Source organism: Meriones unguiculatus, chromosome 14, assembly GCF_030254825.1.
Source record: "Meriones unguiculatus strain TT.TT164.6M chromosome 14, Bangor_MerUng_6.1, whole genome shotgun sequence".
Taxonomy (NCBI): Eukaryota; Metazoa; Chordata; class Mammalia; order Rodentia; family Muridae; genus Meriones; species Meriones unguiculatus.
The window spans coordinates 20,676,907-20,689,086 of record NC_083361.1 but is presented as its reverse complement, the minus strand read 5'-3'; the positions used below and the strand labels follow the sequence as shown (position 1 = coordinate 20,689,086).

At 44.9% G+C, this 12,180-nt stretch overlaps 1 protein-coding gene across 2 annotated transcripts in view; it reads left to right on the top strand.

Moving 5' to 3' along the window:
• LOC110558215 (acyl-coenzyme A synthetase ACSM2, mitochondrial) overlaps nt 1–9,467 on the top strand; it is a 29,482-nt gene extending 20,015 nt beyond the window's left edge. The window contains exons 10-14 of one of the 2 annotated variants that reach the window (XM_021652999.2): nt 1,692–1,793; nt 3,811–3,938; nt 4,047–4,146; nt 5,082–5,201; nt 9,254–9,467. In XM_021652999.2, the coding sequence (XP_021508674.1) occupies nt 1,692–1,793; nt 3,811–3,938; nt 4,047–4,146; nt 5,082–5,201; nt 9,254–9,361 (558 nt within the window). In that variant the 3' untranslated portion in view covers nt 9,362–9,467. Of the gene's footprint in view, nt 1–1,691; nt 1,794–3,810; nt 3,939–4,031; nt 4,147–5,081; nt 5,202–9,253 lie in introns of both variants that reach the window. The other variant, XM_060366949.1, reaches the window with a different exon arrangement.
• Nucleotides 9,468–12,180: the final 2,713 nt, after the last annotated feature.

Genomic DNA, 12,180 nt, shown 5'->3' with positions numbered 1-12,180 from the left:
GTTCATGCTGCGAGATAATATCTTCTAGACGTGAGAGCAGAAGCTGCGCCCCAGAAATCTCATCAATAGAGTTGCCAAGATAAGCTTTTACTCAACACAAATGGGGAAGATTTTGCCAGGCTCCACACCTACACGCAGAAGTAGAAGAAATCAGTGGCTACCGGCAGTGAGAGAAACAGTTTTCTCCAGGGACAGGCCTCCAAATTGGTTATCCAATTCCAAATACTCAACCCTAAGCACAAGTATATTTGAGCAACACTAAATGGACTCAGCACGGTGTGTGAAAATGTGTGTGATTATTATACACACAGGTGCATGCATGTATGCATGTATGTATGTAACATGAGTTAAAGAAGAAAGGGTCATGGATTACAAGGGGGACATGTGAGGAGTTGGAGAGAACTGAAATGATTTAAATAAAATACTAGTGTATTAAATTCTCAAAACTAACAAATTTAAACCTAAAAGTATCAAATCAATACTTAATATTGATATATTAAAATAATGTTTAAAAGGAGGGGGGGTCAGTGTGATGGCTCTGTGTATAAGAGTTTGATTCTCCAAGATTCACATGGTAGAAGGTTAGAACAAATTCTGAGCTACATGTACACACACACATGTGCACATGAATGAATGTAATATTTTTAATTGTGTTTTGAAAAGAAAGAGAAAGAAAGGGAGGGAAAGAGGAAGGGAAAGGGGAAGGAAGAGAGGGAGGAAAGCAGGAGACACTTTACTTATCTAGCAAATTGCCTGGATAGTTACAAAATTAAATATTATTTTAAAATAAAAATAGAATTGACTTGGCCTAACTTGGGTTTACAACTTAACAGTTAGGGACCATTTCTTCTGGATCATTCGGTACTCATTGCAGCATGGACCACAGTGATTTATAGGACAGCAAAGACTTACCACTCTCTCTCTCTGCATTGTTTGTCAATAATGATGCTCAATTTTTATTAGCATTATAGTGACTGCATGGTAACTAAAGATTTTTTTTCTGTTTTTATTAACTTGGGCTGAATTCTAAGAACTAGAGTTCATCTTTATGTGTCTATGATTACATGTAGAATTCTGTTTCTCAGAGGTATGACCACTTACCTAATTCTGAATCACGTGTGATTGTGAGCTGTCATTCACTACGGTAATGTCATAGTCACTTATGATGGTAGCTATACAGAAATGCTTTTTTAATACTCTGCTTTGTTCGCTCTAAGTGTTTCTGTTTTACAGAGAAGCTAGTAGTGTCCAGGATTAGTACATCATAGCTGAAGGCCAGTGGTCAAGGTAGCCGAACAACTGATGATGCACTCCTTTAATCCCAGAATTTGGGAGGCAGACTGAATTCCAGGATACCCACAGATACACAGAGAAATCAGGTCTCGAAAACCCAAAAGAACAACAAGAACTTTTGATTTTTAGTCTCTATGTCCACAAGGCTGGCGATGATAACGGGAGACACACTTCTCCTGAACCTGCCCAGATTCCTCAGGTCCAGCATACTGAGAGGCTTTGCTGGCACAAAGCCAGGCAGGTGGACCAGGAATCTGAGCTTAAGCCTCTCAGCTTTCCTTGACGTCTGTTTCTGGTTGAGAGCAGAATGGTCTGCAATTGACCACCTCTGCTGTCACACCAGTGTTCAGGCTAGCTCCTCTTCTGCGGGTCATCCATCAATCTTCCTCTTCCCTCAGGTAATAGATGAGCATTGCAATGTCCTGCCCCCTGGCAAGGAAGGAGACATAGCCCTCAGGGTGAAGCCCATCCGGCCCATAGGCATCTTCTCTGGATATGTGGTGAGAACCTATGCTCTCCCTCTGTTCCCTGTAAGGATGAGCTAGACTGCAAGGATGAGGGATGTCCAAGGTTATGAAACCCCCAAAACTATTGGTGAGATGCACAGGGTTATCAGAGTTCAAGAACTGCACTTTTCCATGATGACACCTCAATCTATGGAAGCCAACAATAGTGTTAAATTCGAACAAAAAAGGAGTACTTTATAAAGAGAAAAGCCAGACTATTCTCCCTTGCCATCTTTAGTCAATTACTTAAAAAAACCACTAGAGATCTCTCCTTTTCCCATGGGCCTTTGCAACAACAAACCCTTCTACATCATGCCAGTATTGTTAGAGCTCAGAGCTACCCACAGGGGCATTCAGCCTGCTCTCCCCAGGAAGCATAGACCAAGGCTTTACGGCATTGTGGAAATCTGGAGCCGTGCTGGGCACGCCACGGAGAGAATCACAGTGTTACTGACAGCATCCAGGGTCTGGGCCTCCGGAAGGCACTCACAGATGATACCCAAGTAGGGCCAGCTCTCTCACCAGTCTGATAGTCCTAACAGACATTATCAGTCAAATCCACGGCTGTTGGGGAAGTCGTAAGAGACAACCCCCAAATACACAGCTTCTGGATATGTGTGTTGAAGGCTTGTGCCCAGGATAAATAAATGAGTAGGGACAATAATAATGACCTTCCTATCATTTATTGCAGTGCTTCCCGAACTGTGGGCTGCAAAATCACACTTACAAAGTAGCAACCAAAATAATTTGATGGTTAGGGGTCACCACAATATGAGTAGCTGTATTAAAGAGCAGCAGCAGCAGGAAGGTTGAGAACCGCTGGCTTATTGAGTAAATACTGTAAGGCAAGCACTGTTTTAAAACTCAGGATATACCTTAGACACATTTAAGGACCCTAGACACCATGTGAAATTTTAGAGCCAGCTTTAAGTTCAAACACTACTCCTATAGTGGCTGGATGATCAGGAGCAAGCTCTTCATCCCCCTGTTTCACTTCCTCATAGGTGAGTTTGGGTACCATGCTGTATAACATTAGGAATGTAAAAATAACGTTATTTATGAGGCACTTAGAATGGCACTGCAGACAAGGGTACTAAATAAAGTGACCACGACAGGTCCAAATGATCACCTCCACTGTACAGGGGAAACTGAGGCTCTGTGACCAGGACACAGCTACATCACACTCTTCTCTCAACACTGCCTGCACACTTTTCCCATGTGTTCTCACATGTTCGCCAGGGAGCTAGGACATGGGTGCCCCCAACACCACAGGTAGAGTGGTGCTGGCAGATCTGTTTGAGGCCAGCAGAAGGTGCGTGATGACTATAAGAATTCTGAGTTGGGGTTAAGAAATTTGGCTTCTGGTCTCAGGTCTACAACCTAGAATATCAGGTTTGGCTTCAGACAAGCCCCCTGAACTTCCCTGGACATTCGCAATGATGGTGCTAACCTCGCAACTGGACATCAACCTAAAATCCATGCCCCCATACCTGAGTACCATATTAAAAAATGTCCAGACAATGGGTAGCCCTCAAGCCTCCTTCCTACTTATACGCCAGTTGCTCAGGTAAATAGAGGACCCAGCCACGGGAGAAGTATGGACATTGTTTGGAAGAGCGGGGGTGGGATAGGGTGAGGGGGGAGTGCCAAACGTACTCAATAACCTTGGATGATGGTGTTGTGGAGCAAACAGAGGTTAAACCGTCTTTGGAAGGGAAAATGGAATATAGAGGGGGGAACTCCCTAGTGTATGAGTGGGTCAATGGCTATGTCGATATTATCTATAAGATTTTAATTTATGGGGGTAAGCGAGAGACCCTCAGCGGAATGACTGAAGTAAATGGAGAAAGTCCAGGTTGGCTGGGGAAAGCAAGGTTGGTAGCTTCATGGCAGGTCCACCACACAGTGTGGAGCTGCTCGGGCGGTAAGCTGAAGTAACTGTTCATACAAGGCCTGGGACAGGGGCCTTAATTTTGCCGACACCGTAGCTCTAGGTTTCTGTGCTCACTAGGACAATCCCAAGAAGACACAGGACAATATCCGAGGAGACTTTTGGCTTCTGGGAGACCGGGGAATCAAGGATGCTGAAGGTTACTTCCACTTCATGGGGCGGACAGATGATATCATCAATTCCAGTGGGTGAGCACAGTTTCCGGGCTGGGGAGGACGTTATGCGCTTTTGTTCTGCCTGGTTCTAGGCCCTAGAGGTTGGGTGTCCCATCTTCCCTGAAGGATGTGCTTTTGTAGGTACCGAATTGGACCATCAGAGGTGGAGAATGCGTTGATGGAGCACCCAGCTGTGGCCGAGACAGCTGTGATCAGCAGCCCAGACCCTACCAGAGGAGAGGTGATAGTGCCATATTGAAACACAGGGACAGTGTTGTAAGGCGGATAAGAACACAGACTCACAGGCTGGACAGCTCAGCTTGGGTTTAAATATTGGCCCTATTGCTGATTGGCTGCATGACCTTCACCAAGATGCTTGAGCACAATTTTCCTCAGTTTCCCCATTTGGGAGATGAGGGATTGTCATGAGCCTTAAATGTGCTATAGATTTGCAAAGGGCTTGGGGCAAGGCTTAGCACTACCTGTAAGGACCTGTTTCTTGGCAAGAGTGAAAGAAGAGGGAGTTGGTCTAGAAAGTGTAGACCTTAAACCGTGGAGTGAATAATAGGGAGGACCCTGTACCTCCAGGGTGGCGAGATTATGCAGAGCTTAGTGTGTGTGGAGAGGGCTGAAGGTGGGTAGGTGGATCAGAGTCCCAGGGCACTTCTGCATGGCTCAGGCTTAGCGATGTCTATGTCTGACAGTATGGAGTATGCAGTATGTGAAATACTGAGAGCCACTGGGAGAGCGAAAGGGGGACTTCCACTGAGCTCTGGATGGTAGATGGTTTTATTGTACTTCCCACGACTTGAATATGAAAGTTTTATCCCACCCCACAGATGGGTAAGCTCAAGTTCGAAGAGGTTAAACCATTTAAAGTAAGAATGCCCAGTCGTTGCTTTCCTTTCTTTGCTCTCTGCATCTGGGTTATGAAGTGAGCCTGGGGGATCTTATCCTCACTTGTCATTAAAAAAAAAAAAAAGTCAGTTGAGAACAAGTTGGAATGTTGGCTGTCCTTACCCACTTCCCATGTTTTCCTTTCCCCTGGCCCTAATATTTGGATGAGTACAGGTCTTTGGTTGTGATAGCCATGGTGGACATCTTGATACTGATTCTGTTTTATCCCAAGAGATGAGTAGGTTCTCTGGTCCATCTTGGCTCCTGTCTGTGCTGTAGGTGGTGAAGGCATTTGTGGTCCTAGCCCCTGAGTTCCTGTCCCAGGACCGAGACCAGCTCACCAAGATGCTGCAGCAGCACGTGAAGTCAGTGACAGCACCCTACAAGTACCCCAGGAAGGTGAGGCCTCAACCGTCCCATGTCCCTATGCTTGTGGATGAACAGATGTTAGGTTTCTCTTTTTGGGCGTGAGGACAAACCCTCTCATTTGAAAGTCCTCCCTGCAGTGACCAAAAACCTCCCAGAGACCATCCATCAACTGTCTTGGTGCATAAAAAAAAAAAAAAAAAAGCCACAGCCTTTGACTCATTTCGAATTAAGAGCCAAATGCTTTCATGAGAGTTCCAGTCATTTCTGACATCTGTTCACTCTCTGCACAGTGGAGCTTTGCAAAACTATTCAGAACTATACAGCGTTCAGTGGCAGTGAGGGAAATATAACTTAAAATTCGTTGCTTGCATGATTGACAAGTGCACGAGTTGGCACAAGCTTCTTTATGCCTAGCTCCAGGCATGTGTACGATGTGGTCAGAGAGTTCTATTTTATTGCTTCGCTCCCCCACCTCTGTACTGGCTTCACTTGTTGACATGCTCTCCCTCCGAGGTGCTGGCTTCACTTGTTGACATGCTCTCCCTCCCTCTGTACTGGCTTCACTTGTTGACATGCTCTCCCCCCGAGGTGCCATCCACTCCAAAGTGCATTCTTGGCAACTTGGCAAAGTGCAGTAAAGAAATAGCATGCACGCCCCCCCCCAAAGACCGATGACCAAGTCTTGAAGTTATTTCTTCCTAGACTAATTTAGGTACTCATTATTAAACCATCCCATGCAAGCAGGATATCTTGATTGGCTAGTTCTGAGTCATGTGGTTGTCCTGCAGAAAGTAGAGGAAGGATGGGAGCAAGTTCTTCCCTATGTCCAAAATCTGGTTTGTGTGATAAATGGGAGGTTATTGTAAAAAAAATAAAATAAAAATAAAAAAGGATATCCTCGTAGCAGAAATGACAGAGAACATGGACTACAGAGGGTTCTCAAAGGCATTCACTCTGGGGACCTGGGGACTCAGGCAAGGGCACTGCCTTAGTCCGTGGCAGGAAGACCATGTTAACTTCTCATCCCTGTCACTAAGTACCTGAGTAACACTTCAAGGAGGAAGCACATGTTTTTGGTTCATGGTTTCAGACGTTGTGATCCCTGACCCCATTAGTTTTAGACGTGTGACAAGGTAGACATGTCATGGTGATTGCTTTGGGAAGGGGCATGGCCCTGGCAAGAGAGCAATCCTTAGCTAAGGCCATCTAGAAAGGAGCTGGGGGTGGTGGTGGCACATCCTCCATCGCTATAGAGAAATGCAGCTGAGCATCAGAGTCCACAACCAGACTCCCATCCTCAAACTGAAGTTGGTGTGGGGAAGAGTGGAGGGATTTGGCACAACATAGCCTTGGGATTCACACTGAGGGTCAAAATCCACTTCTACTAATTACCCAATATTCTCTCTGCCCCTGAGTTTCCTCATCTGTAAAATGGGGATGGAGTACATTGATTTTCCCTTCTGTGTGTGAGGGCCACTCCATGATTAATCAGGGAGGTTTTTTTTAATTGTAGATAATAGAGAGAGAATAGCCGGAGGCATCTGCTATGGCCACCTCTCTGGGACAGAGACAGGAGCAGAGAGAAAAGACCAGGAGAGGAATGGGCTGGCAGCAGGGCTTCCATTGCTAGGGCTACGGAAGCAGAGAAGACAGGAACATCTTTGAGAGAGAGTGCTGCCATTTACAAGGGGTTATGCTTCAGAGGAAGGAGGGTGTTAGCTGGTAGGTCCTGGGAAGGACCTGTTCTGTTAGAGTCTTGTTTTAGTGAACAGAGAACCAACTACACTCTGAGGAGGTTGGGGAGCTTAATTAGGTTCCCCAAATCCACAGCGCAGTTTTACAAACCTCTGTAACTCCAGTTCCAGGGAGATCGGCTGCCCTCTTCTGGCCTCTGCAGCTAATGCAGGCAAATGCACAGACAGGCATGCAGGGAAAACACCCATATGCATATAATAAAAATAAAAGTCTTTTTTTTTCATCTTTTAAAAAAGAAGCAAGGCATCTAGTCAAACCAGACATGAGGGATTTTGAATTGTGACTGGACATTTGTAAGATCAAGCAAAGGGTCCCCAGTCATACCTTCTTTGGGTAGTTCAATAGTAGCAAACTTTTTATAAGCTATATTTTCCCCCTGTGTATCAGTTATGCTTCTCATAACTATGACCAAAATGTCCTAGATAACACCCCGTACAGGAAGGATTTGTGCTGGCTTGTGGTTTCGGGAATTTCAGCCTTCAGTCCTCAGCTTTGGTATGACTGGGTCTGGTCAGGCGTGTCTGCTCTCTGCTTGCTTTCTGCACGAGGGGTAGCTTCTTCCTCCACACGCCCCCACCCCCTCGTCTTCTGCCTCACTCTGGGCCTAGGGTCAACAAAGCTCTCTGAAACCGTGACCCTTGTACGAGGTGTTCTCTAAGGTATTTTGGTCGTGGTTATGAGAGAAGTAACTGATACTGTAAACACAGTGCCCAAGGTAGGTCCATTTCATCCTAGTCCAGATAGCTCTACCCACCTGCCCCCAGCCCTTGCTGACCCACCCTGCTCAGCAGAACATCCCCCCTGCAGCTGCAGTTAGAGGTCCACTCTTCTATAACCTAAAACTATTTTTTTAATCAACTGAACTGAAACTTTTTGAATCCTTGCTTGCCCTTGACATGATGTAATTATGTTTTTTGTTTGTTTGTTTGGCTTTCTAACCTCCACCCTGCAGCAAGAGCCTGCTCTTGGTCTCTGACCTAAATAGAGTACTCTCGTTTGTCTTTATATTCATGGTGGTCTGTAACTTTCTCTTGTTATAACACTCTGTGGTTTCTTGTCCACCAGGAGCCTTGTATTGAAAGGTCTATGCTATTGCCTCTTAGTGTCTTAGCATTTAAAGGGCAAAATAGAGTGACTACAGCAAAGATCATCCGTGTCGACAAGATGAACCATTAGACATGAGCATCTCTAACCAATACAGCTCAAAGTGCAGAAACAATAAGAAATTAATGGTAACAGAAATACAGCAACCATAACAACCTAATGTTAAAACTTCACTTACACTAATGAATTATTTCTAGAATTTTCTATCCACTGTTTTAGACTGTAGTTTACCATAGGTAATAAAAGCCCATTGAAATCAAACCATGATGAAGAGTGTTTAACTGAATGAGTGAGACTCTCTCTGCTTATGTATTTTGCCCACAGGCCATAATTTTTCAACCTCTGCTCCACCTCAATGTGACTTGAGCAAATTCCTTTCTTAAGAATACTTACGCAAGCATTGTCACATTAGCTATCAAGAAAATAGTCTTTCTTTAACTTTTCTTGATTCTTTACCAGAATCTCAGTTTTTACCTTTTATTAAATCTAAAAACACCTGAGTCCTAGATTAGTGCCATAGCCAGCTGAGTCCCTTAAGTGAAAGTCTCAACGAGCTGTCCTCATCTGTGTCTTAATACTCAAGAATATTAGGGCCACAGGGTCCTCCACTTCAAATGAGAGAATGCTGACATCAGTGAGATTTTGTAGTTTGGCCAAACACAGATCATAAGAATTGAGATGCAGTTCAAAACCATTTCCGCAGCTTTCTGGTGTCTACTTTAGCTGTCTCCTTTAGTCCAGGTGAATAGCCACAGCCGATATTCGTGGCTGTCCACTCCATGCAGTCTCATATTATCTCCACAACAACTTAAAGGCACTGTTATTGTCCTTTAGCTTATGTAGTGGTTAAGCTGAGTCCTGGGAAGGCCACTGCCTGAGTTGACAGTAAAAAACTGAAGCATGCAGAGTTTTATGTCGGAGCTCAGATGTCTGCCTCTGAGCCACCTCGTGTTCGTTTTGTTGCTTCTCTCTTCACGACCAGCTGTAAAAGCCAGTGCTCTGAACCTCTCTGCCCTGTTCTAGATATCTTTTCCTGCTCTGGTCTCAAGCGGCCTTATAAGTGTTCTTACCACAAACAGAGCTGACCTAGAACATCCCCATGCATTGTCTTCATTCACCCCGGCCCTCCGGCCTTAAAAGCTGGTACTCACAGCAGTTCCTCTGAAGGCTCCAATGCCACTGTGGTCATCAATGACCTGCATTGATCTGATTTTTCACAACAGGTGGAGTTTGTCTCAGACCTTCCCAAGACCATCACAGGAAAAATTGAGCGAGCAAAGCTTCGAGCCAAAGAATGGAAAAAACCATCGGGACAAGCCCAGGCCCAGTGAGATTCCCCAGGCTGTCACTGGGGTTCTGTCTTCCCCATTCATTTTCTGTGACTTCTCAGTCTTCCTATGGAGAAATGAAATTATTCATGCAGGGGCATGTATGTGATTTCTGTCTTTGCTTGGTTATTGGCACAGAACAATGATATGTTCGATACTAAAAGAAGAAAGAAAAAGAGAATGAGAGATTTGCAAGAAAATAACAAAAGTAAAGTGAGAAAAGGCTAAAACAGCAAGGGAAAGCAATTGCAAATAAAAGTGGGCAGAAAGGGAGGACGGAGGACGGGGAAAGTAGAATGAGGAGAGGAGAAAAGAGAAGAGAAGGAACTGGAGAGAAATGAAAAGGGAGGAGTGTGTGGGCTGGACACTAACATCTTCTCCAAGGTGCCTCAATCCGTAGGGACGTCAAGTCCAAAGACAGAGGAAATGGCTTGCAGAGCATGTGTCATGCACGAGGCACTGTCCTACGCAGGTGATGGTCCACCCTGCTTCATTTGCACCTAGACTTGTGCACCTCAAAACAGGCTGCTTCCTGTTGTTCGTGTTCTTTGTTTATCTCTCTGCTTCCTAGAATCAGTAGAACAAGCATTTTAAAATCAAAACTCTGAGGGAACTCTTTGGGCAAGACAGAGGGGAGGGGCATCTGCAGCAACTCATGAACCAGGGAACTGTTAGAGGACTGATGGATGACGCTGTTGGTGATGAACAACAGGTTCAGCTACCAGGACTACCTGATCAGCAGATTTGTGGATCCAGGAGAGATGCTGAGGGGGAAAAGCCTCACCTGTAACCTAGAGACCAGAGGGTTAATGAGTTCTTAGCAGAACTGAGCAATCACGAGATGAAAACAAAGGTCCTCAAGAGCCAGTGAGTCTTCTTGAGAACACTCAGTGACGATAACAGGGCACTACTTCTCAAACCACTTGCCAGGACTTGCTGGTCACTATCACCCTTTGACTCTTTAAGTGTCACAGAGGAGGAAACCAGTGCTTGCTGAGGTCAAACGATAAAGCTTACTCACACAATAGACAAATAGCAGAGACAGGGTCTGTCTGAATAACACCCGTGCTTTGAACATCTTCCCTTACTCCATCAGAGTGCTTGCTCTGGCTTCTATAGTCTGTACTGGTCAGAATTTTCCAGGTTAAACAGGGTCTCTACCCAACACTTCCCCCCTCACACACTAAAGGAAGTATGAAAACCCAACACTTTGTTTGAGTAACTCCAGATGTTTGTGTTAAAGGAAAGTTAAGTTTTAGAGAGTTCATCTCCGAGGTGTGTGTCTATGACATTGTGTGCCTGTTAGACAGGATGGGCTCATGCATTCACTTGGGTCGTACACTGGCTTGCATGTCCTGAAAGGTTGTGGAGGTGACATTACCAAGAATAATAACTTATGAATTAGTCAGTGAGATCTGAAAAATGAATCCTGGTCCAGGACTCCTGTAACTATTATCTTAATCAAGCTTCACTGGGTTCAAAGGTTTATAAGCATATTAGACTTGAAAAGGTGCTCTGTTTCAAGATCTAAGACATTTCACAGACTGTCAGGCAGGACTCATGGGGGTACAGCCAACAACAGGGAGGTAAAGGATGCAAAGGAGCAGATGGTCACATCTGCTCTTCCCCCTGACCTGAGCATCTGCATCTTCTCTGCTCACTGTGAAAACTTAAGAGTGGTATCATAACATGAGCGCTTCCTCATTCCCCAATGTCAATGTCACCAACTTAAGTCTATGAGGATCAAATCCAATTGGCTGATGTGAGTTGTTTACATGGAGTCTGACCGTCTTGTAACTCAAACATGGCTTTGTATAGCCAGCATGTTGCACTAAAAGAAAACTGAAAGAAGAAAAGGGGCCTGCCACCAAGTCTGATGACCTGAGTTCAATCCCCGTGACCTACATGGTTGAAAAAGAGCATGACCAACCTGCATGTTGTCCTCTGACATCCATACTCACTCACACTCATGCACACAGACACATACACACAAGACTGAAATAAGTAAGTATAATAAATACAATAAAATCATTAAAAAGAATAGAGGAGGCATTGGTCTACCTCTAAGCTTAGCTTGCTATTTACACACAGGTTGTCCAGCTCTTGCAAAGCTTGCAGCTGCATTTGGACAGGATTCAATACCTCTCTTCCCTCTAAAGTCTTTTCTTGGAGCATTCGCTCTCTGCTCAGTTCTCACATTAAATTGTGATTGAAGGCTTAGATCTTAAATGGTGGCACTCAGGACTTCATCCAATGAAAACTCTGGGGCTAGAGAAAAATCTCTGTGCAGCCAAAGCTCTCTCATAGTGGAGGGCACTGGGCAGTTTCAGTTGAGTGACACCAATGCTAATTAACTGTGTCCCATACTCCTTTTCTCTTGATCCTGACTGGTCATTCTTAACCTGTGGCCTACTACCATTATCCTGTAGTGACAATGATTGTGTGTATGGATGCATGTTCATGCATATTCAGGTGTGTGTGTGTGTATGTGTGTGTGTGTGTGTGTGTGTGTGTGTGTGTGTGAAAGTTTGCATGCACATGAATGTTCATGTGTGTGAACACCAAAGAAAAATCTTGAGTGTCACTCTCAGGAACACCATCTATATTTTTTTGGGAAAGAATTCTTGCTGGCCTGGAGATCCCCAGTTTGGCTAGACTAGCTGGTCAGTGAGGCGCAGGGGTCCTCCTATCTCCACCTCGATAGCTCTGGAATTACATGCACATGCCGCCACTTTACCTAGCTGTCGCTCCGACCTTGAGAATGATTTTTACTATGTCCCAGTACACTCAGTCCAGCCAATGAGCTCTGCATTGGGTGTTGA